The sequence below is a fragment of the Dreissena polymorpha genome, chromosome 15 (assembly GCF_020536995.1).
Source record: "Dreissena polymorpha isolate Duluth1 chromosome 15, UMN_Dpol_1.0, whole genome shotgun sequence".
NCBI classification, from domain to species: Eukaryota; Metazoa; Mollusca; class Bivalvia; order Myida; family Dreissenidae; genus Dreissena; species Dreissena polymorpha.
Window position 1 is genome coordinate 38,112,108 of NC_068369.1, and position 26,071 is coordinate 38,138,178.

A 26,071-nucleotide genomic window follows, 5' to 3' on the forward strand; every position below is an offset into this window, starting at 1 on the left:
GAACATTTACATAAATGACTTTAACAAGTAGTGTTATGCGCTTAACATATACTATATCGCACTCAGTGATTATATTTTAACGAAATATTACATGTGCTGAACTATAACTCTGACTTATTACGTCGCGAACGTAAACTATAGAGGGACATCATAAATGCATTTAAAGGGGCCTTTTCACGTTTTGGTAAGTTGACAAAATTAAAAAAAAGTTGTTTCAGATTCGCACATTTTCGTTTTTAGTTATGATATTTGTGAGGAAATAGTAATACTGAACATTTACCATGCTCTAAAATATCCATTATATGCATCTTTGACGATTTGAACACCTGAAAATTATAAAGCGTTGCAACGCGAAACGATTGGAAAGTTCTGTTGTTGTCGTTTTATTTTGGGAAACTACGAGGATTGTTTATATTAGTAAAAAATTAATGCATTCATAGCATGAGTACGGATGGTCGAGTGGTCTAAGCGGGAGAATTTTTACTCCAGGACTCCAGGGGTCAGTGCTTCGAGCCCAGTTGAAGGTTACTTGTTTCCTTTTTTTAAATTGTATTCTTGTTCTTTTTACTGGATATTTTTAGGTCCAATGTTTAAATTTATCAATAGAAAGCATTTAATGACAAGCTTCAATATATGCCAAAATCTATGCAAAGGCCTCTTTAAAATCCTTCTGTATCAAATATAGGAATTCATCATATCTTATGACAAGAGGAAATAATCTTGTCAGCGTTTGCTAGTCTTTTACTTAAGGCTAGTGAAAAATTTGGTTGAACAATATAAAACAATGATATTAAGGCACTTAAAACATACAAGTTGAAAATGGAAATTATTGCCCGAAATTGCAAATTAAACTGTGTAATTTTATTTATTATAAAATATGTTTTTAGAGCTGAGTTTTCAGTTTTAAGAGTTGTTTCAATGCTGTGAGATACAATATAGAAAGTATGTTTTGCTTGTGGTATGTTAAACGCATCCCTTAGTAGTGTACAAAGTTAAAATGATGATGATAGTAATGGTGATGATTACCAAAACCTAGTCATTACTGTTAATCATGCAGATATTTGCCTTGAAGCCCATGGATTAAAACATTTTTATTGTATATATTTATTGATCAATAAACAATATAATTACACTCATTGAGCAATAGCAATATGAAAAGCAATACAAAAATAAACAATACCACAAACATATCTGTTAAAAGTCTTACTTTAAAAAAAAACTGTTCCAAATTTTACTTAAAGTTTCTATTTGATCTTTATTGAAAGCAATTATCTCCTCAATTTTGAGCCTATTCTCAAGACATGACTAAACATGATTTATATTGGGTATGCTGTTCGGATACTCATTTCTAAAAATATATAATTTATAATTTTGCCAAAAATATGATAAAGTAAACAATCTGTGACATGTTTGAAACCTTACAGACGCATAAATGTTCAAAATCAAAATTTGAAACAAACGGCAAATAAACAGTTTCGTTGATATACACTTAACACCGTTCTAAAACTGTTGAATAACAGGGCATTCCCAAAACATATGCAAATTCGATTCTACTGGCATGCTACAAAATACTGGATTGTGTTAAACCATATTGCAATAAATAACTATTTTGTGGAATAATTTGCATAATATATTTTTACTGGAACTTTCTTAGCTTGATATCATGTGTCTGTCTAAAAGATGAATAAACATTTGATTCGTTTCTAATTCTTTGTCAAATTTTAATTCCCAATTTGTAATTGCCTTAATTGGAGTGATTTGCTTCGTCAGTATGAGATTTTGATTTTCTAATTTGCAAATTTGTGTGGACTCTGAAATTGATGAGAGTAATTATTCTGGCGGTTGATAACTTATGTTTTAAGAGTTCAGCTTTTACTTCCAATTTAGTGTCACACTTTTAATTAGACAATAGTATATCAGGAAATCTCTGGCATTTAACTCGTATACGTTTTACAATTGCTCACAACTATAAAACTGACTTGTTCTATAGTCGCATATTTGTTCTACATGAATATCCACTAAATCGTGTAATTCGTTTATATCAGAACACTTTTTATTGGTATCATTTCTACCATTCAGTTTGTCTTTTATAAAATTGTGCACGGAAATGAAGTCACCATCGGCTATCGGCAAGAATTCATCTAGGTCAGCAATAGTATTTTTAAGTGTATTAACAAACGTAATGTCGTCATTATGTGGTGCTTAAATATGTATAATAGCTATTTTGTTATTGTGGACTAAAAGTAAACACCTGAAATCTTCCCACTATACATTGTTCGATAATATGTATATCACTTTTTATATTAATCAAAATTCCTACTCCTGAACTGTTGGTACTTTGTCTAATTAAACAATTATCCCCTGCGCAATCTTTGTCCCAGGTCGATTGACTAGTTTGTTATGATTATGAATTTATCGCAGCAGTGCTATGTCAACCGATTTCTATTTTATATAAGTAAATGGTTCACGTTTATTTGTGCAATTAAGACCCTTGACATTAAAGGTGCACATATTTAGACTTGTCAGGTTTTCCAGTGAAATGATTTTACTCTTTTTTCATCATATTTACATGTATCATTGTATGAGGGGTACAATATCCCGATTTTTAGTTTTAAATATGCTTTGTTAAATGAAATAAATGAATAATATGTAGACCAGTATGCATATTTGAAAGAAATGTAAATAATACAATGTTGCATTATGTTTGAAAATAAAGATGCATTGTCAAGGTTATTTTAACAAAAATTCATATTATACATATTTACATACTATTTAGAACAAACGCACGTCTTGACATTAGTTGAAAATAAATAAAAAATATACAGTAGCATTGCAAAAAACGTCCCTTACTACAATAACAGACAATATATAAGTGACAAAACACATATGCTAGCAAATATATATAGAAACGCAAACACATACAGCTTGAAACACATGTACACAGACAAACACAGACATTAACAGTAGTTGCCAAAATATATTATAAAAGATACTTAATTATTATTATTATTTTGTTAAAAAAAATTAATTCATTTCTATTAAAGTTGTTGCATTTATAACTTTATAAGGAGATATGTATTCAGTAATATATATGTCACGGTGTATTTTGTAACAATGTATATGTTTTCGGAAGTTGAGCGTTATATACAATTCGCGTTGGTCAGTTCTTTAGTGGAATATTCATTTGACAATTCAATACTTCGATTTGATAAAGAAATAATCATCGAGGGGTAACCGTTGGTTATTGCGGTAATAACCAACGGTATGGAGTTCCGATGCGTAGGAATTAAACCACGAGGGCATAGCCCGAATGGTTTGATAAAAAGCATCGGAACGAAATACCGTTGGTTATTACCGCAATAACCAACGGTTACCCCTCGATTATTTCGACCGAACGTCCTCCATTTTTTCCGCGAAAACGTGACGTCACCACAGCAATGAAAATCAAATGAGGTCGTGTTCATTCATAAACAGTGCGTGGACAATTAAAGTGACGTCATACTTATCTCCGTTGGTATATCGGTGTAATAATCCACGGTAGTTTTCCTTCTTTGTATATAGAAAACAAGTCACGTACCGTGGTAGAATATTGTTTTAAGTATCACTTTGGATGCTGATTACCCACACAAAAAATTAAAGTCGAATGTATGAACGTCTTGTGTCGTCGAACGTCATAAAAGAACGTCGAAGTAACAAAAAAAAAAATTACATCTCTCCTAACTTTTAGCTATTTGTTTCTTTTAAATATAATAATGTAATACAATTTTCCCCGTGAGTAGGCAATGCACCACGCGTATTCTTTCAATGTAAAGCCAGAATTATGCGCCATGCATATATGATTCATGTTTGTCCGTTTGTATGAGACGTTCTGTTGCTCACTTAAATCAGAAGGCTTTATTTTAAACCAGTATAATATATGACGTTTAGATTTTGGTTGAATGTTTTAGTACAGAAATGATTTAATTTGACACACATTTTAATACGTATGAATCATTTATTTCTTCGTATTTGTTTTGAAATAATTGGAAATATGCGTCACTATGACTCTTGGATGTTGGTCGCTTGTAACTCAAAGCATAGTATTGCAATAATGATACAATGAAAGTTTTTGGTTCATGTACTATTTCAACATCTTAAATAATAATATTATGTCAGCTTTTTTCGACACTTGAGTAATAATATCCGTTCACATCAAAACGTTGTTTTTGGGAATTGAAACGCACAGTGCTCGATGTATATTACTGATAACATGCTTGAAGTAGAAAATATAACATGAATTTTAGCACTGGGTGTTTTGTTTGGTGGTGTGCTCCTGAAAAAAATAATGCGCAATGTTAGTTTATGTTAATTGTTTATAATACTTTATAACAGTAAGCGTGAACTTTATTATGTTATTTGCATGGTACAGCAGAAAGGTATTTTGGTTTGTTAAAATAATAAAGAAGAATGTTCAATACATTAAAGAATAAGATCGCAAACAGGATATATCAATGAGTGCGTATTTTATAAAACAAGTCTACATTGTAAAATATATGTCTTAAACAACCACGAAGGCCAATTACTATTTACACATCCGGGATATTTCTTATCTGAAGCCGTGTTTATTTTCTAACGGCCTCAGACGTAACGTCATAATTATTTTCCATCGCCTTAACGTTGCTCTTCACTTTTCCCAAATGATCATACTCGTCGCCAGCAGAGTTAAGATGGTTGTAAACGTTGTCTGATATGTCTGTTTTCGAGTCCCTGAATTCCTTGATAGTGTAATCGTAGTCGCTGTTGTTCTCTCGTGAATCATCTATACCTGCGTATGTGTCATTCGTATCTATCTCTTGATACATATTTCCATCATCGGTATCCAAAATAAGTGCATTCGCCGTATGTATTGTTGTTGAGTTACAAGCTGTCTGTTTCTCTAAGATAAAGTAAGGATTAACTTCGTTTGGAGGCATTTCACGAGCCGGTTGATCGCCTTGTTTTTCAAGAACAACGTATGGATGAATTTCGTTAATTGAAGCACCGTTTACGTTGTCAACAGCTGATTGCTGTTTCTCTAGAACACAGTAGTCATGAACTAATGCTGAGACGGGAGTGGTAGCGTTTCTCTTCTTGTCAAGTCCATCTTTCTCCACGACAAAGTAGTTATTAGCATCTGATTTTGCAAGTCCTTGTTTTCTATTGATATTTTGATAGGAAATTTCAGATATGGTATGTTGTCCACCGTAGGAATTGCTTGACACAAGAGCATCTGGTCCTAGATAGGAAGCGTATTTTGTGTTGTCTAAAATAGAATTAAATGCATGAATGTCCTTGGTGCCCGTGTTCTGCAGACAACTGTTAGTATGATTAAACACGGGGGTCCCTAGATTTATGTAGTTTGCGTTCGAATAGGATTCTGTCCTCTCTAACGATATATTGTGAATGTTGTCTGTGTTTTCCAATTTCGAACCCTTTGTGTTTTTGAAGCACAATTGTCCTCTACAAAATATATGTCACACTTTCATATTCAGTAAAAAGAGCATTCAACACACTGTTCTGCGTATATATTTATAAATGATATTTTTTATATAAAGTATTATTTTTATCGTGACATATATTGAATAGTTTATGATTAAGCATCGACTAATGAATTTCTTTGCTTGAAATAAATTGTTTATATAATTACATAGAGGGAGTACATACTCGCAAAATGTATTGAAGTCTGAGTATATATATTTGCTTTTAAGTACCGCAATATGGTGAATACAAACTTACTTCATTCTGAGGACAAGAACGATCACAACAGCTGTAACCACTAATGCGACTGCAACTGAAACTCCTGCTGCTATTGCCCCAATTGAAGATCCTAGCATAACCATAGCGAATACTTCGTAAGTGGTGAATACATATACGTTTATTGAAAGTGGTTTAACATTCCAAAACAACGGGACTGATCCGATACTATATGTGTTTCATCATCTTCGCGATTGTATTACTTCATATATATATATATATATATATATATATATATATATATATATATATATATATATATATATATATATATATATATATATATATATATATATATATATATATATATATATGCAAGTACTTGTAAACAACAAATTATTGGAAAATGAAAAAGTTACTTTATATATGTAGCAAATGTATTACATGTTACCTCTTGAAGATTCTTCAAATGCAGCACTAGACATAGCGTTTGTTAAGGTGGTGTCAGTTGTAGAGGTTGTTGTAGAGTTGTTGGGTGAAGTTGGTGTGACCGTCGTCTGTGATTCTAAACGTGTTGTAGGTGATTGAATTTCAGTTGTAGATGTTGCGGTTGAGGCTTATTTGATTATACAATGAAATTACATTATAGCACCAACAGTCTTCAATCCTTTGCGGGATTTTGATGTAAAGAAACCTTATTTTGGCAACGTGTTTGTATGCTAGTAAAACTAATTGATTATGAGTTAGCTACATTTATTTTTGATAGATGCACATGCTAAAATTATTGTATGCATATTTATATCATTAAAGTCACGTACCAAGTGCTAAATAATTATACGAACAGTTAGTTTAAATGTTTTGATCTACATAATTGCATTTGAAAGTTGCTACGGTTAGCAATTTCAATGCATGTAAACAACTTCATATACACATACTCGTGTAAATATATGGAATAATCACTCATAATAACATAATATCCCGCTATATTAGTTAAAATTTGCATATAATATAAATTTATTTATATAAACTTTTTTTAAACATATAGTTTAAAAACTTAATATATAATTAGCTATGTACAGGCATTATTCATATTTACTCTGAAAAGTACGATCATTGTTTACTTGGATATTTATGTTTTTATGTAGTGTCTACTTTTGTCGGCGGTGTTACTTACTTGTCGGTGGTCGAACAAGGCATAAGCCAGTCTTATTAGACCCACTTGAACTGTTAAAAAACTGAATCTCTGTTGATCCGTTTGCTATATAGGCAAACATTCTTGGGCCACTGAAACTACCTAGTAAATGGATTAAAATGTCCATCCACTCACACAAATGATTAGCTTGACAACAGTTATATCAATACAGTATTTATACATGTAAATAACGCAATCATGGACTCTTTCAGAGTAATCATAAACTTAACTTCATATATAATAAACATGTATCCCGAGGTTATGATCTTTAAACCAAGTATCATAAAACTTAATACACTATTGCAAACGTAAAACTGTTATACGAAACTGAACCGGTATCATCAATTTGAGCTTTAATAAATTAAGCTTAAATGTAATTAATCATAAACATTAGTTATCATGAATTTAAATGCAGCTTTCATATACCATAAGACAGTTATATTAAACAAAAATACAATGGTACTAAAATGATTCCTTCAAATAGATAAAACAAGTAAATAGCAACAAACAAAAGATATACTACTGGTAAAATACAAACACAATCGATTTCTTAAAAGGAACTATTCTTAATTATACCAACCACTATAATGAAATGTAGCAAATACAACAAACGAACCGTTCGCTAAGTGAAGAGTCCACTCACGACGAATATTTGTAAACGCTTTGGTTGTTACTGTAAGTGTGTCATTGTAGCCGTTGGCTGACGATGGAAGTGCTGTCACGTTAGCACAGTAATCTGTTGCGTCATTCCACTTATAAAACGTTATATTGGATAGAAATGGACTGCTTCCTAATGAAATCAAATTTAACAACATTATAACTACTAGTTATGAGTTATTGTAAATGTTTCCGTTCATGATGGCAATCATATTAAACAATAATTTTAAATTTCCTTAGAATTGCCATGCATATCCGATCCTTAATACGTCGATTTAAATGCTAAATGAATACTTGCAACTTCCAACTTGGGAACAATAAAAGCAGTTTAGTCATGCGATGTTATTCTGTCGATATTTGTTTATGAAGAATCTGTATCAATTTTGCCATAAACTGTAGATTAACTGATTTATATAAACGCTAAAATGAATCTGATAGGGAAATATATGTTAAGTACAGGTGTTTACTTTGAAGTAAAAAACACAACATATATTACCATTTAGTTTACACCATACTTTCTGATCCGTAATATTCTTACAAAGTGACCACTGGTACGTCGCCGATGATCGAGAAATGTTAACTGATGTCTTGCAATGCATCGACGTGTTGTTTGTATTTTTGATAAGCGATTGGTTGCTCTCGCCTGCTTATCATAAACATTTCACAAATAGTTAACCATCGGATATACTACACGTGAAATGAAGAAAGTAAAAACTCAAAACATATGACATACAATCGTATGCTATTTAAAAATCGTTGTCTATTTAACTTTGCGTTCGCCGAAAATCAATACCTAGTGTATACTTACTATAATATATAATAATCGGTATGGTCTTTAAATCCTACGAATTAAGGCAGTATGAACATACATGTAAATACAGTATTCTTTTTAAGTTCAAATGTTTGCTATATTATTTTCATGTTGTCCATCGTCCGTCACCCGTGAATATTATAGATGTTACATTTTTTTTTATAATGACCGCAACATATTTGCACAAAATGAGGATATATACATTCTTAATAAAACTACTTGAATATAATGTTAAGGAAACCACAATGACGAATACAACTCATTAAAACAATAATTTATACAACCATGACATAAAAATGAAAGTATCATTAACACGATTAAACTCCAAACTTATAGATGAAGGTGACAACTCCAGAAGCTATTTTTGTAATTTATGTCGGAATGTATACGATACAAATATAACGGATGCAGCAAAAGAGTATAAAACTGCATATGCTAAGCCTACATCAAATTTGAAAAATACTTATTTTGTGTAGACCTTGACTTCACGCAAACAACTAATTAATTATTACATATCTAAAACTTTAGAATGAGTGGTGTCAATATAAGACATAATCCGCAACCTAGAAAATACGAAGCACGATACAAAGCACAAGCTAGGATTGTTTTATCAGTGACTTATTCGAATTATATTGAAATGATGTGAATGGTTTTATTGTAAGTAGTCTTAATTATTCTGTATGTCTGGCACTTTATCATTCACTTAAATGCACGGAAAAATCACGTGTATTCCTAAACATAACTAAGGCACTTCGATTAAAGAAGCTTAAAAAAGCAATTAATGCTACAAATGAGTCATGTTTTCATTCATATTTAAATCGAAGTTTTCTTCGGAAGAGCATATTTTCATTTACATAGCTTACCTAGCAATGGTGTATATATAGCAGTTATAACGTTTCCTCGACCAACAACGAGTTCCCGAAAAGAGTTACACGTTCTGTCTATGAGACTTATGTTTGTTAGGCTCTCGACACAGCGGCAGTATATCTAGAAAAACAATATGCCATTTGATTCACTTTAATTCAATGAACTAGTACTTCTACTATTAATAATACTACAACTACTACTGCAATAACAAATACTTCTACATGTACTTCTACTACTACTCCTTCGACTACTACTACTTCTACTTCTACTACACTTACCAGTACTACCACATCTATAATTGCTACTACTACTACACTTCTACTACTATTTCTACACTTAATATTACTACTACATACATAAATTCTACTTCTACTATTCTTACTACTTCAACTCTACGACTACTACTACTATTACTACTACTAGTGCTACTACTACTACTATTACAAGAAGAACAACAACAACAACAACAACAACACCAACTACTACTACTATTACTACTACTACTACTACTACTACTACTACTTCTACTACTGCTGCTACTACTACTGCTTCTACTACTACTACTACTACTACTACAACTACTACTACTACTACTACTACTACTACTACTACTACTACTACTACTACTACTTCTTCTACTACTACTACTACTACTACTACTACTACTACTACTACTACTACTACTACTACTACTACTACTACTACTACTACTACTACTACTACTACTACTACTACTACTACTACTTACTACTTACTACTACTACTTTTACTACTTCTACTACTACTACTACTACTACTACTACTACTACTACTACTACTACTACTACTACTACTACTACTACTACTACTACTACTACTACTACTACTACTACTTTTACTACTACTACTACTACTACTACTACTACTACTACTACTACTACTACTACTACTACTACTACTACTACTACTACTACTACTACTACTACTACTACTACTAATACTACTACCACTACTACTACTACTACTACTACTACTACTTCTACTACTACTACTACTACTACTACTACTACTACTACTACTACTACTACTACTACTACTACTACTACTACTACTACTACTACTACTACTACTACTACTACTACTACTATAACTACTACTACTACTACTACTACTACTACTGCTGCTGCTGCTACAACAACAACTACTACTACTGCAACTACTTCTACTTTTGCTAGTACTACAACTACAAGTACTTCTACTACTACTATAACCACTACAACAATATCAACTTCTATGTTTATATTATATAATAATTATTATTATTTTAATTATAAGTATTAATTACAATATGAGTAATAATAATAATAATAATAATAATAATAATAATAATAATAATAATAATAATAATAAATTTATATAATAATAATAATGATAATAGTAATCATAAATAATAATAAAAATTCGCCCTTATGACGGTTACATTAAGCGCGATCGAAATTGTTCAGTTATTTGCAAAAAAATAATAAGATAGGTTGTACGATTGTGTCGGAGTCAGATACGGAGATCAACCATTCTTAAACGTCAAAAGAAATTATACCCACAACATTTAGTATCTACGTATCGCGTTAAATTCAAATAACTCAAAGCCTAAGTTGCTGAAAGCAGACTTTTAAAATTTGGTAACGGTGAACCTACTTCCCTGTGTTTATTGAGCAAAATTGTACACCAAGGGTACATTTAAAGCCTCTATAACGCTCACAATCAAAGAAAATGTCGTAAAGTATTGCGTAAAATAAAGTTTACATCTAAACAATCAGTGTTCGTTATAGCAATTGCCAAAATTTCAAAGCTAGATGTGGTATGATTACATAGATTTTTGTAGATACAAAATGCTCCTTTTTACTTATTTTGTGACACAATTAATTCCATTTTAATTTCCCGCGAATATATCTATTCATACTACACACGAACACTAAAATGGTACCATGTTAGTGTTCATGTGTCGTATGAATAGATATCGTTGCGGGAAATTAAAATGGAATTAAATATGCAAAACAATACTAAAAACGAGCATTTTGTATCTACAAACATCTTTTTTACCAGACCACATCTGGCGTTGAAATTTTGGCAATTGCCATAAGGAACACTGATTTTTAATTGTTTAACTTTATTTTACGAAATAGTGTACGAAATTTTCGTTGATTTTGAGTAGTAATTGGGCTTTAACAAGTCTCAAAACGGAACCCCGTTGTGCAGCTATTGAACGGGAAATTGTTTTTATGTTTCACTAACAATAAAAGCGACCCCAGCACCAGCAAAATCTCATAAGTACGTTGTTTTTTGTTTCATTTATAAAGCTCAACTCTTTTTTAAGAACTTATTTAAATTTGTATAACGTTGACACTGATTGCTATATATGTACTCCATTATTGAACCCCATATGCTCTTGGGTTTGAGTGTAGAATCCAAACGTTAGCGCAACTATAGAGTTTTTGTTCAGTTAAGTTCCGCTCAAGTTAACCTCCATATAAACTACAAACATCAGAAGTAGAAGTTGTAGAATTATTAGTAGTAATATATGTTAATGGTCAGTGTTATACCTTGTTACCATTCTCGACTAATCCGAACGATTTTCCGCCGCAATGATGGTGGCATTCCGCTAGGCCTATTACTTCAACGGAGCTGGAGTTAGGCGTTTGGCCGCATCCTAATGCGGAGAAAATTTGTTTAAAACTATTTGCACTGCCAATATACCAACACGACTATGCATTAATAAACGTAATTATATGAACTTTACATGAGTATTTCGACTACTATCCGCCATCTAAGTCGATAGCTGTTGGCTGCGATTCCCTTTGTATGGTAACATATAACATATTTCAGCTTTGTGTAGCATTTCATGTAAATCACGACCCGATATTCTCAGGTATTATTTGTATAATATGTTGGAATTACTACATTTGAAATAACATTGTTTTCAAAATTATTCAGACCTTTATATTCAAATTCTGTGAAGGCTTTGAAATACCCAATCCAAACACCAGTTGAAGGAATTCTCTGTTGGACTTTGTCTTGTAAAAAGAGCTTCCCTGTGGTATAGTTATACACATTACCTAGTTGTGCAAGTTCACAGTAACTGTTACTATTTTCCCACGTATCATTGCTTAACGAAATATGATATTCTACGCTTGGAACCGCTACACCTGCACAAAAACGATCTGAAATATTCATAGGAATACGAATTCAAATAAGCTCATTTAATTAAACAAAGTAACAACATTAGTTGGGATATATTTGAACAGAATAAAGTAATAATACTTATAAGGTAACCACACATTCACAAATGCCCGATGGAAAACAACAAATAAATTATTTCAATAGTTGACTGAACGTACGAGAATGTTGTAAATATGATCTAATGTATATGCTGTACAAACATTTTTTTTCATAAAGCTCATTCCGTCACTTTAAAGTATACAATGTACATGTATTGCATTCAATATGCTCGAAACACAATTGCTATGCATATAATCAATATATGATATATGTACATTAAAGGAAGGCAAGTATAACCGGACATTATAAAACCGTTTAACACAATAACGTCAAATAAAATAAAGTTGCTATAGTATGCTCAAACAATTAAAATTCAAAACACGTGATAACAGATGTAAGGCAGATTATCAGAAGACACAAACACAGAACCGAATATAAGAATCAAGTATGATTTAAATGACCCATCATTTGAGAAATTATAACCCATTACACAACAGTAATGTGGTAGAAAACAAACCAGTTAATTATGATGATATCATGTTTTTACGTTTCGCGACGTTGTTTAAAGTTATACCAAGGTGATATTAATTGAACTTGAGCCACCAGGTTTATAAATCCTTGATGAACAAATGTGTTGTAACAAAATAAATTCGGATCTTTACAACTACCGTTGGGACAAACGATGCTGAAGTCAAATCACCAATAATAATTATATTCATTAAATAATTATAGAGTAGCATACATAATTTTAATATGTAAGGCGATTCACCAAGTACGTGTATTTACTTCATTTCAGCGTTTATATTTGTTTTAATGTATATTGCATGTAAAATAGTATATTTGATAATTACAAAAGACATTTAACGCGTTCGAAAGTTACTTTCCCTTTAGTATGTATTTTCCGCTAAAGTAGCACGAGAACATTCGTGCATCGTTGAACAATGGTTAGTTTTTTCATTTAGCCTTAGGAACTCGCATGGTGTACATGTTATTTGTATAACAATTTGTGAGTAATTCATATTTCGGAAATGATATATTGGATCGAATTGTTCATAGATGCACTGACAAAGAATGATACCGTATTATCATACTCTATACTATGTGATGTATGTTTGAAATGTTGATGATTTTTGTAATAATGTTAATTTAAGTAATAAACGCACAGCCGTTATTTGAGTCCCAGCGGCTAGTACCAATACCAGATTTTTGTTTGTTTGTTATATAGTCAAAGGAGAGCTGTTATATAACTGTTTAATTCATGTTCAATACAAAAGTCAATATCATTAGGATATCATTGTCCGACGACACAATTCCTTAAATTCGGACATATTTGTTGGTGATCGTTATTGCAATGAAATTGTAAATCTTTAATGTGGGATATGGTGTTTTTAAATGTATAGGGATATTAAATATTCCTTCACACAGTAAACGTAACGTAAAAGTAATGGCCCTAAATTGCTTAATGACACAAGCTTAACCATAACGATAGACGTATGCTTACCTATATCTGCTGTTCTACCTTTTCACAGATTTTAAGACACATTAAAGTTAAGACGCAAATACTAATATTGCATAAACATTTTTAGCCACATTGTAACGTAAAAAATGCCTATATGCAAACATATTTATATAAAAGCTCCAATTCAAACACTCATATATGGTTTTACGAAGCAAGATTAACCCTTACAAAATAGACCGTAATTTTAATGTGCAATAAGATTAATTGTTATACACTGAGCGAACGATAATATCCGGTATTACAAGATGTTCATATCAAAATAAGTTAATTTAAGTGGGCTTTTCAGAGGTATATTAATCTCCGGCATACTAAATTCATGTGATCTTTTTTACAGATAAACAGTTTAACAATAATAACTTAACATCACTATTTAGATAGTATTTGCATATAGTGTAAAACGTTATGTATTCTGGAGACTAACACGTTTAATATAAAAATCAAACATTAAACAATACATCCGAATACAAGATTTCGTTTTAAAAATATGATTCATAACTTAGTTAGTTCATGCCGATTTAAAAAGCTCGACTTGTAATTATAAAGTACGTAATAAAACCTTAAAGTTTAACATGAAACACGGAAGTTTTGATGGAGAGTAAATTGGTTCCATTTTCCTAGTTCCTTTTTCCTTTTTTTACTTAGGAATAAGGAACTGTTCCTTATTCCGTATTCAAGCTTAACATATTTGATTTAGGACTTAAGAGAAAAAAATGCATACAATTCTTCAATAAATTTAACCAAAATAACTCGAATACATGTATGGTATGTATTACGTTACATATTAATGTTTCTTCTTCGCGCTTGCATAGAATTTCTAGTTTAAACCAAATCGATATTTTCTAATACGAATACTAACTTCAGATCAACAACACCTAAAGCATATAACATTATTTTACATGTATGTGATTTAAAGGTGCAGTCTAAAAGTGTACATGTTTGCTTTTATTTATAATCCAGTACCATTTTCGCGGCTGAATAAGAAACAAGGAACCAGTTCCTTATTCCTAATTCAAGCCGAATAAGGAACTAGCATTTTCTTACATAAACATCAATGCAATTGATTCAAAGTTAACAACATATAAATGAACATCATTATATATTGGTTGTTTATTTAAAATACTAATTGCAATACATTTCTACTTATGCTTAAGTAATGTTAATCCAGTTCCTAATTCAGTTTGAATCAGGTAAAAGGAACTGGTTCCTTATTTTAATCGAATTAGGAACTGGAATGTTCTTTGTAGGAATTATACATCAAAATGAACCGAAGTGACGAATACATCAACGAATATTATTGTAAATGTAGGACTGGTATAACAAATATAAATTGCAGTACATATCTACTTGTTTGTATTTAATGATAACATAGTTCCTTATTCGGTTTGAATACGGTAAAAGAAACTTATTAAAATGGAATAAGGAACTGTCTTTTTCATACTTAACAAATAAATTAATATGAGTAAAGAGACGCATAAGTCAGGAAAATCTGTAAATGTACCGGTAGGTTGGGAGTAAAAAAAATGTATTTATTGTAATATATTTCTTCTAAGTTCTCTTTTGTAATGATAACCCAGTGCCTTTTTTGCGACTGAATAAGGAACACGTAACCGGTTGCACTATCTTACAATATGACTGATAACCACCGAGAAAAGGGCCATATTGTCGGTTCCTACGACTTATAATCGTGCGCCGATGTTGAAGGTCGCCGAATGTAACGAAGGCATCCTAAAACTACATTACGCTCTTTCGGAAAATCTAATGGAATAAAACATTCCAATAACAGCTATGTAAGTTTTGGTTTTTAATTGGGGAAAAAAACAACAACAACAACGAAACATAGAGGCATTTCGATAAAACTTTTCAGTCTTCTAGAGACACTTGAAACGCTGCTTCAGGTGCAGTCTTTATTTTATGGTGAAGTGTTGAAATTATTTTGCATGCTTAAACATATCCCTTCGTAACCGTTTTCGTTTGAAAACGGAATGAGATATCTAAAACATGGTTAGTTTTCAGCTATCATATAGTCTTGACCAAAGTTCAGGGTCAGATTAGACTTCAAAAACTATACCAGAGATTGTGCAATGTGAGAATGATCCGAATTTAAGTATACGAAATTATGGCCTCTGAATAACTGGTAACGTTTTCCTTATTCAGCCGCGAAAAAAGGCACTTGGCTAACATAACAAAAGATAATTAAGAACAAATGTACTGTAATAAATACATATTTTTTTATTCCCTTTCTACTTTAACAGTGATTTTTCTTGATTTATGCATCTCTTCATTTTCATATTAATTTCTTTGTTAAGTAAGTTGAATAAGGAATAAGGAATCAGTTCCTTATTCCGTTTTCGATACGAACTGGGTTATCATTAAATAAAACGTAGTAGATATGTCATGCAATTAATGTTTTTGATACCCAACCAACATTTACAATGATTTTCATTGATTTATTGGTGTCTTTTGGTTCATTTTTAATATTTTGTTCAGTATGAAAATGTCATTTCTTTATTCTATTGGAATAAGGAACAAGTACCAGTTCCTTGTTCCTTGTTTCAATCCGAATTAGGAGCTATGCTATCATGAAACAAATCTTAGTAGGTATTTACTGCAACTGGAACTGTGTTATTATTAAATGCAACAAAGTAGACATGTACTGCAATTAATATGTTTAAACCATGATAAATTTAAAATAAATTTCGTTGATTTATTTGTATCGTTTGTTCATTTTGATATATAATTTACAGAAATAGCACGCCAGTTCCGTATTCTATTTGAATACTGAACAAGGAACTGGATTATCATAACATTAAATTTTTTAAAAATGAATTGCAATAAGTAATTTAAATATACAACCTACATATAATGATATTCTTTTATATATGGTTAACTTTGAATCAATTTCATTGATGTTTAAGTAAGAAAATGTCAGTTTCTTATTCGGCTTGAATAATTGCAAATAATGAGAATGTAATACTGCTCCAGCAGCTCGATTTTCACTGCTTTATATTGAATAAGGAATAAAAAACTTGTCCCCCTTTTCTTATTCAACCGCGAAAAAGGAACTGGACTATAAATAAAAACAAACATGTTGAAATGTACAAGACTGCACTTTTACATCACATACATATACAAAATGTTATATGTTTTAGGTTTTGTTGATTTGAAGTTAGTATTCGAATTTGAAAATATCGGGACGCTTTAAACAAGAAATCCTATGCAAGAGCGAGAAAGATACATGAATATGTAACTTAATACATAAAGTACTAGATGTATTCCAGCTATTTTGTTTTGATTTACTTAGGAATTGAATGCATTATTTTTCTTTAAAACACTATATCAAATATGTTATGTTTGAATAAGGAATAAGGAACAGTTCCTTATTCCTTATTCTAAAAAAGAAATAGAAAAAAGGAACTAACTTACTCTCCATGATTTTTTGTGCTTCTTTGTCAGTCTTTAGTGGGTCGGCTGTTGATATTTTATTTTGCTGAACGATACATTAGGTAACGCACAAAGTTTTTTTTATCGCGTAGTGTTTGACATGTTACGGGCATAGGGCCTTGCTTGTTTCGAAAAAAAGCTATTTGTAGTTTCAAAAAACCCTAGTAAGGTCGATTGAGATGATTTTAATCTTTGTCTATTGGCAAGTTAAAAACTCTGTTTCGCCATCTATTATTCACATATGATACCGATACTATCATCTCATCTTTTTAATAAACTTCAACATAACAGTCAAATAATGTTTATCTTTGGTATAAACAATGACTTGAACGATTAATTAAGTCCATTAAAATAAGGTTGTAACCAAATCGCCGAATAATTTTAACACTTTTTTGTGGTGAAATAGTTAAACTTGTTTTTGGTTTGACTGGTCAAGTTGTAAATCAAATTGACAAGAGTAATTTTTTTAAACGATTAATAATGTTTAGTTTGTTGGGAATGTGGGTTCTGACAGGGACATGGTACGTTTAATGAAAGGATCGGGTGTGTTTTACGACCGATAGTTGTGTTATTTACCTTGTCGGTTATTTGTTTTGAACGCTTAAAGATGATGCAATCAGAATGGATTAACCTATATAACACTCGTTTGGTTCGTTCTAATGTCGACGGAGTTAAGAAAAGTGTTTAACGTTTGTTCTCGGGAAAACATTGTTTCTATATGTTAAGTTTATTAGCTTAACATTCAAATTTTATAATAAATACAGGTCAACCTCAAATTGTATTACAAGTAACTTCAGTTAAAACACAACCATAAGTGCAAAATATAATCTTCCAATATCTAATGAATTGAATGATGTAAACGTAAATTTACTTCAATTAACGATTAAGTTATTACTCAGCACATTAATTTATTAACAAACTCATAGTTCAAAACGGATGGAAGTGTGCGCACTCCTATTGCATAAAGATCGAAATATAAACATTATGTGCATGGTGTGTGTAAAGTCATGGCGATCAATGTGAACATGTTATTCATAAACATAAAACGTGTATTAATAGGTGTTAAGCTGTAACGATTAAATGATTAAATTTCCTTTAAGGCAGTTTTCTCTTATTTATTTTCACAATAATATGGGAATAGTTGAAGTATGCTAATGAATTAACACAAATCGGTGTTCTTGAATGTTTCCACATTTAACGAATATGGATCATCCCACCTACACTGGCCTTGCCACTTATCAAGCTTGAGTTACATCGTGATCATGGCCAAATCTGTGTACAAACAGATTTTACATATAATAAGACACCCTCATATTATCCATGTCAATGTGTCAACGTAAACAAAAATAAACTTTACGTGTAAGTAAATACTTATGCGAAGTTGCTATATTTAAACATCTGCCCTAATCTAAGACAATACATATTTTAAAGGCATCATGTTTTCATACGTGTAACATTGTCTTATTTTAATAGCGTATATCAATTACTTTGTTATTGAGTTGTGTTATATTTCAATTAATTACTTCAAAGCATTGTAGTTCTATACACAATTCGTTGTTTGCGAATAAGCAACACAAATACGTATGACATTATAAAACTAGAACAATCAACAATTACCTTGTGTTAACAGGCATGTACAGATGCAGATCCCACACACAACCAATCTTTCATAAATCGCCATTTTAACAAGTTCAATACATGCTATCTGACATGATACTCTAAATTAGCGATTTAGTTATATTTTACCCGAACATTTAACACGGGAAACCTTAAACAAGGAAGTTTTGCCAATGGTGTACAAAGCAGTGGGCAAAGTTAAATACACGCTTCAGTGAGCGATTGTTAAGACCACAGCTCGGTTTATACTACTTTATACTTAGCGCAAACATTACTACTATTGTAAAGTCTGCATTAAATGAGAGTGGGTGGACCAAAATAAGGTACTATTTAATCAATTTATACAAATTCAAAATCAGGGTTGAGAATTTCTTAATTTGCTTCTCAACGTGTACATTGTGCATATCGCGATTAACACCAAACATGACATAAAGCTTGTATTGAATCCGCTGAAGCATATGATCAAACGTCATTCGGCACACGTGCTCTATCATTGTATCGTAAACACCTTTAAAGTATGACTTTGTTTATCAGCTTCTTCATACGCACACAATCTATTTTAAAAATATAATCTAGATAAGATCTTATTAATCGTGTTAGGTTTTGTAATATAATATAAAGAAGTGAAACTCCAGCTGCTGGAGCAGTATTGAATTCTCATTATATACACTTAGTTGGTCACTTGAATAATGGGCATATGTATACAAAAGGAAAAATGCCACAATGATTTAAATAACAAATTAGGGAAGTTTTTAAAACGTCAAAAGCGAAGACAGTTTTTTAAACAGTATTTGTGTTACATTAGATAAACGCATACTTATGAAGTAATAAGGCGATTTTATCGATTTTTATTTCGCAAAGAATCACACTAAACATAAGCAACAGTTCATTATTTTCATTTGCTTTTGAAAAGGATTAAGAAACCATACACGAAATAGTTATCACGTGGGGTCGGTATGTAACTTGTATATAGTAGTCACCCTGTTGGTCAGTTGGTCTTCCGGTATATCTATCTTTTTAACGGATACGTGTGCTACTCCAATATTAATTGTAAACCAAGTTATGGACCCTTTTCGCCTTTAAGCATGGTTTTAAGGTGGTAACTCAAGAAAGGCTTGGACATTTCGAATCATAAGTCCACAAATATTTTACGTATTTCCGATCATGATGTGGTTATTCCTCAATTGTTTCAAATATTAAATTATACACGATTTTCAGACAATTACTCATGCATTAACTTTTTTAATGTTTTGACTAATGCAGATTGGTCATCATGCAATTAAAGTCAGAGTCATATTTGGTAACATATCATAGCGATTACAAACCCTTAACATTGCAACTGTTATGGTTAAAGTTTAAATAAAAAAAGACACGGGCGAGAATTATAAGATGCCACACCTACGGTGTTGTGTATAGAACCTGCATCATAATATGTGTCTTGAAGCAACCAGGCTTTACATGTAATGCTCATGTGTCTTGAAGCAACCAGGCTTTAGATGTAATTCTCATGTGTTTTGAAGCAACCAGGCTTTAGATGTAATACTCATGTGTCTTGAAGCAACCAGGCCTTAGATGTAATACTCATGTGTCTTGAAGCAACCAGGCCTTAGATGTAATACTCATGTGTCTTGAAGCAACCAGGCTTTAGATGTAATACTCATGTGTCTTGAAGCAACCAGGCCTTAGATGTAATACTCATGTGTCTTGAAGCAACCAGGCCTTAGATGTAATGCTCATGTGTCTTGAAGCAACCAGGCCTAAGATGTAATACTCATGTGTCTTGAAGCAACCAGGCTTTAGATGTTATACGCAAGTGTCTTGAAACAACCAGGCCTTAGATGTACTACTCATGTGGCTTGAAGCAACCAGGCCTTAGATGTAATGCTCATGTGTCTTGAAGCAACCAGGCCTTAGATGTAATACTCATGTGTCTTGAAGCAACCAGGCCTTAAATGTGATACTCATGTGTCTTGAAGCAACCAGGCCTTAGATGTAATACTCATGTGTCTTGAAGCAACCAGGCCTTAGATGTAATACTCATGTGTCTTGAAGCAACCAGGCCTTAGATGTAATACTCATGTGTCTTGAAGCAACCAGGCCTTAGATGTAATACTCATGTGTCTTGAAGCAACCAGGCCTTAGATGTAATATTCATGTGTCTTGAAGCAACCAGGCCTTAGATGTAATACTCATGTGTCTTGAAGCAACCAGGCCTTAGATGTAATACTCATGTGTCTTGAAGCAACCAGGCCTTAGATGTAATACTCATGTGTCTTGAAGCAACCAGGCCTTAGATGTAATACTCATGTGTCTTGAAGCAACCAGGCCTTAGATGTAATACTCATGTGTCTTGAAGCAACCAGGCCTTAGATCTAATACTCATGTGTCTTGAAGCAACCAGGCCTTAGATGTAATACTCATGTGTCTTGAAGCAACCAGGCCTTAGATGTAATACTCCTGTGTCTTGAAGCAACCAGGCCTTAGATGTAATACTCATGTGTCTTGAAGCAACCAGGCCTTAGATGAAATACTCATGTCTCTTGAAGCAACCAGGCCTTAGATGTAATAATCATGTGTCTTTAAGCAACCAGGCCTTAGATGTAATACACATGTGTCTTGAAGCAACCAGGCCTTAGATATAATACTCATGTGTCTTGAAGCAACCGGGCCTTAGATGTAATACTCATGTGTCTTGAAGCAACCAGGCCTTAGATCTAATACTCATGTGTATTGACGCAACCAGGCCTTAGATATAATACTCATGTGTCTTGAAGCAACCGGGCCTTAGATGTCATACTCATGTGTCTTGAAGCAACCAGGCCTTAGATATAATACTCATGTGTCTTTAAGCAACCAGGCCTTAGATGTAATACTCATGTGTCTTGAAGCAACCAGGCCTTAGATGTAATACTCATGTGTCTTGAAGCAACCAGGCCTTAGATGTAATACTCATGTGTCTTGAAGAAACCAGGCCTTAGATGAAATACTCATGTCTCTTGAAGCAACCAGGCCTTAGATGTAATAATCATGTGTCTTGAAGCAACCAGGCCTTAGATGTAATACACATGTGTCTTGAAGCAACCAGGCCTTAGATGTAATACTCATGTGTCTTGAAGCAACCAGGCCTTAGATGTAATACTCATGTTTCTTGAAGCAACCAGGCCTTAGATGTAATACTTATGTGCCTTGAAGCAACCAGGCCTTAGATATAATACTCATGTGTCTTGAAGCAACCGGGCCTTAGATGTAATACTCATGTGTCTTGAAGCAACCAGGCCTTAGATCTAATACTCATGTGTATTGACGCAACCAGGCCTTAGATATAATACCCATGTGTCTTGAAGCAACCAGGCCTTAGATGTAATAATCATGTGTCTTAAAGCAACCAGGCCTTAGATGTTATACTCATGTGTCTTGAAGCAACCAGGCCTTAGATGTAATACTCATGTGTGTCTTGAAGCAACCAGGCCTTAGGTGTAATACCCATATGTCTTGAAGCGACCAGGCCTTAAATTTAATACTCATGTGTCTTAAAGCAACCAGGCCTTAGATGTAATACTCATGTGTCTTGAAGCAACCAGTCCTTAGATGTAATACTCATGTGTCTTGAAGCAACCAGGCCTTAGATGTAAAACTCATGTGTCTTGAAGCAACCAGGCCTTAGATGTAATACTCATGTGTCTTGAAGCAACCAGGCCTTAGATGTAATACTCATGTGTCTTGAAGCAACCAGTCCTTAGATGTAATACTCATGTGTCTTGAAGCAACCAGGCCTTAGATGTTATACTCATATGTCTTGAAGCAACCAGGCCTTAGATGTAATACTCATGTGTCTTGAAGCAACAAGGCCTTAGATGAAATACTCATGTGTCTTGAAGCAACCAGGCCTTAGATTTAATACTCATGTGTCTTGAAGCAACCAGGCCTTAGATGTAATACTCATATGTCTTGAAGCAAACAGGCCTTAGACGTAATACGCATTTGTCTTGAAGCAACCAAGCCTTAGATGTAATACTCATGTGTCTGGAAGCAACCAGGCCTTAGATGTAATACTCATGTGTCTTGAAGCAACCAGGTCTTAGATGTAATACTCATGTGTCTTGAAGCAACCAGGCCTAAGATGTAATACTCATGTGTCTTGAAGCAACCAGGCCTTAGATGTAATACTCATGTGTCTTGAAGCAACCAGGCCTTAGATGTAATACTCGTGTGTCTTGAAGCAACCAGGCCTTAGATGTACACTTATGTGTCTTGAAGCAACCAGGCCTTAGATGTAATACTCATGTGTCTTAAAGCAACCAGGCCTTAGATGTTATACTCGTGTGTCTTGAAGCAACCAGGCCTTAGATGTAATATTCATGTGTCTTGAAGCAACCAGGCCTTAGATGTAATACTCATGTGTCTTGAAGCAACCAGGCCTTAGATGTAATACTCATGTGTCTTGAAGCAACCAGGCCTTAGATGTAATACTTATGTGTGTTGAAGCAACCAGGCCTTAGATGTTATACTCATGTGTCTTGGAGCAACCAGGCCTTAGATGCAATACTCATGTGTCTTGAAGCAACCAGGCCTTAGATAAAATTATCATGTGTCTTGAAGCAACCAGGCCTTAGATGTAATACTCATGTGTCTTGAAGCAACCAGGCCTTAGATGTAATACTTATGTGTGTTGAAGCAACCAGGCCTTAGATGTTATACTCATGTGTCTTGAAGCAACCAGGCCTTAGATGTAATACACATGTGTCTTGAAGCCACCAGGCCTTAGATGTAATACTCATGTGTCTTGAAGCAACTAGGCCTTAGATGTTATACTCATGTGTCTTGAAGCAACCAGGCCTTAGATGTAATACTCATGTGTCTTGAAGCATCCAGGCCTTAGATGTAATAATCATGTCTCTTGGTGTCTCTTAATTTACATAGAATAATACAGCATAATAGCTTCTCTGAAACTACGTGTCCCTGAGTTTTGTATTTTGTTTTAACAGTATGATATAGCGGTCATTTACTAAGTTCGCTACATTTAATTATTCCTATATTAAATTAAAACAGATGTAAAACGTTTTTCCTCACAGCGTTATATTTCGATATGTGTTATTGTTCGCTTGAAAATTATCATTAAGTGCACACATTACAAGGTAAGTGCAGCAAGTTAGATGTTAGGCATAGTTAGATGTACGTAGAAGTATGTACTTGCGCTTGCTTCCATCTAGGAAAATTGCGCACATGGAAAAAGATTATTAATAAACTTACAAACAATAATATAATTTCTTTCAAATTGATAAATGTATTTATTTAATAACTTTTGACAGAGTAAAGCAATGTGTATTTTTAGTGAAAACAACAAACTTGATTCACATATCAGGGCAATCGTAACCAGTCCTCTTATGCATTTTTGAAGATATGTGAATTGCGGATAAAGCATTAATTTTCATAACAGCCCAACAGTAAACTTGCAAATTGCATGATTGTTTTGTAAGGAATGTCGGTCAATGGTGATCCTAGAAAGGTATTTACGCATTTTCTAAGGTATTAAACAAGTATGCTGAAATTTCTTATTGATCTCAGTTTCGTCAAGTGTTGGGTATACCTAGGTAGTTGACTCGCACTTCGAAGCCGTTGGACCAAAAGGAATATGTTATGTTCCACTTATACGTCACACTCAGCAACGTTTCCAGCATGTTCAACATGGTCAGACCGCTTTGTCGACATTTTATGTACCCGTCATACTACGTGCTAGATGGGTTTCTTAAAAAATCGGCCTCTGGAATTTTGTTTACATTATTACTTACAGAAATAGAAGAATTAGCTCTAACATTCGTTGTTTGTTCGTTCGGTCGTTCGTGCGTTTATTTTTTCTCAGCATAAATACGTTTCAGCTAACCCTTTTATATGCAAGCTCGCAATCATGGCTATGCTACACAACACACATATCAAACAACTTACCTTTTGTAAACATTAAGCTGCATTGACATCCTTAAATTGTTAACTAACTTGTTTTACGCGAACTTAGGGTCCTACTAAACACTGCAAAAGACATGCAAAGACATGCAAAGACAGACAAAGACATGCAAAGACATGCAAAGACAGAAAAAGACATGCAAAGACAGACAAAGACATGCAAAGTCACGAATGTCACGCTCTGTTTGTTGTAATGCACTGTTAAAATCACATAATGGAGAAATGTTGGAAGATTTTTTTTTTAATTAAATGTAGGCGGCGAAATCTAAGTTCTCTTTACGCTGTTATTTTCCGCTTTCTGGCATCCGTAATAATATAGTGACGGAAATTTGGATCGCTTAAATAGCTGTTTAACTAAAAACAGTTACTATCATTAATTAGCAACAACTTTTAATAGTCAAGATTATTTAGGTGGGAGTGCTGGGAAAAAACTCCGGATCTCAAACGATGCAGTCAACGTCGTGCTGACAGACACAGTGATAAAAATTGCACGATTTCGTTATACTAAAAGTGTTTATTTACGTGCTCATTGTCCAGATTACCTAGTGAATTTTGACAATTCATTTTGTGTATTTTTTTTTAACAAGAGGCAATCTTTAAATGAGCGATCGTATTGCAGCAATTACACATCAATATGTTTTAGATTGTTAAACAGATCAAGAAAAGCTCAAAGATTATTAAAAAGGTCTATCTACGAACAATATTTTATTGTCAGAATATCTGACAATTATTCAAGTATTTAATTGTCTCTTGCTTCAATGAATATTTTCAACTGTAATATCTCGTTAAAAGTCAGTTAATTTCTGTGCGCATTCATATACATTTTACAACTACAACTACGATTTCCCGGCCCCGCAAGTGTCATACATTCAGACCGTATTAAGAAATGATTAAATAACTTCTTTGTAATGTATACATTTATTTAAGAAAATGAAATACCGTACTCGCCATCGATATGCCCCATTTAGATACATTTTAATTTTGTTCGGCATAGCTGATTTTCGTTCCTCACAATAAATGAAGTTTTCCTTAATTTAAATTA

At 32.8% G+C, this 26,071-nt stretch overlaps 1 protein-coding gene across 1 annotated transcript; it reads right to left on the minus strand.

The window, feature by feature from the left end:
• Nucleotides 1–1,120: 1,120 nt before the first annotated feature.
• Nucleotides 1,121–19,240, minus strand: LOC127861030 (serine-rich adhesin for platelets-like). Its single transcript, XM_052399389.1, has 10 exons — nt 19,072–19,240; nt 12,212–12,436; nt 11,819–11,925; nt 9,236–9,359; nt 8,058–8,204; nt 7,521–7,694; nt 6,887–7,006; nt 6,164–6,328; nt 5,755–5,845; nt 1,121–5,478 (listed from the first exon to the last, which is right to left on the minus strand). The coding sequence occupies exons 1-10, from the start codon at nt 19,133–19,135 to the stop codon at nt 4,602–4,604; spliced, it is 2,094 nt and encodes a 697-aa protein (XP_052255349.1). The 5' UTR covers nt 19,136–19,240; the 3' UTR covers nt 1,121–4,601.
• Between the last annotated feature and the right edge of the window lie 6,831 nt (nt 19,241–26,071).

What these genes read in the sequence shown, in the direction of transcription:
- LOC127861030 (XM_052399389.1), bottom strand. Translation starts at nt 19,135, where the DNA reads ATGGCGATTTATGAAAGATTGGTTGTGTGTGGGATCTGCATCTGTACA. An exon ending in TACATGCCTGTTAACACAAG is followed by an intron (nt 12,437 to 19,071) that starts GTAATTGTTGAT and finishes TGAATATTTCAG; the next exon opens with ATCGTTTTTGTGCAGGTGTA. An exon ending in TAGTCGAGAATGGTAACAAG is followed by an intron (nt 9,360 to 11,818) that starts GTATAACACTGA and finishes TTGTTTTTCTAG; the next exon opens with ATATACTGCCGCTGTGTCGA.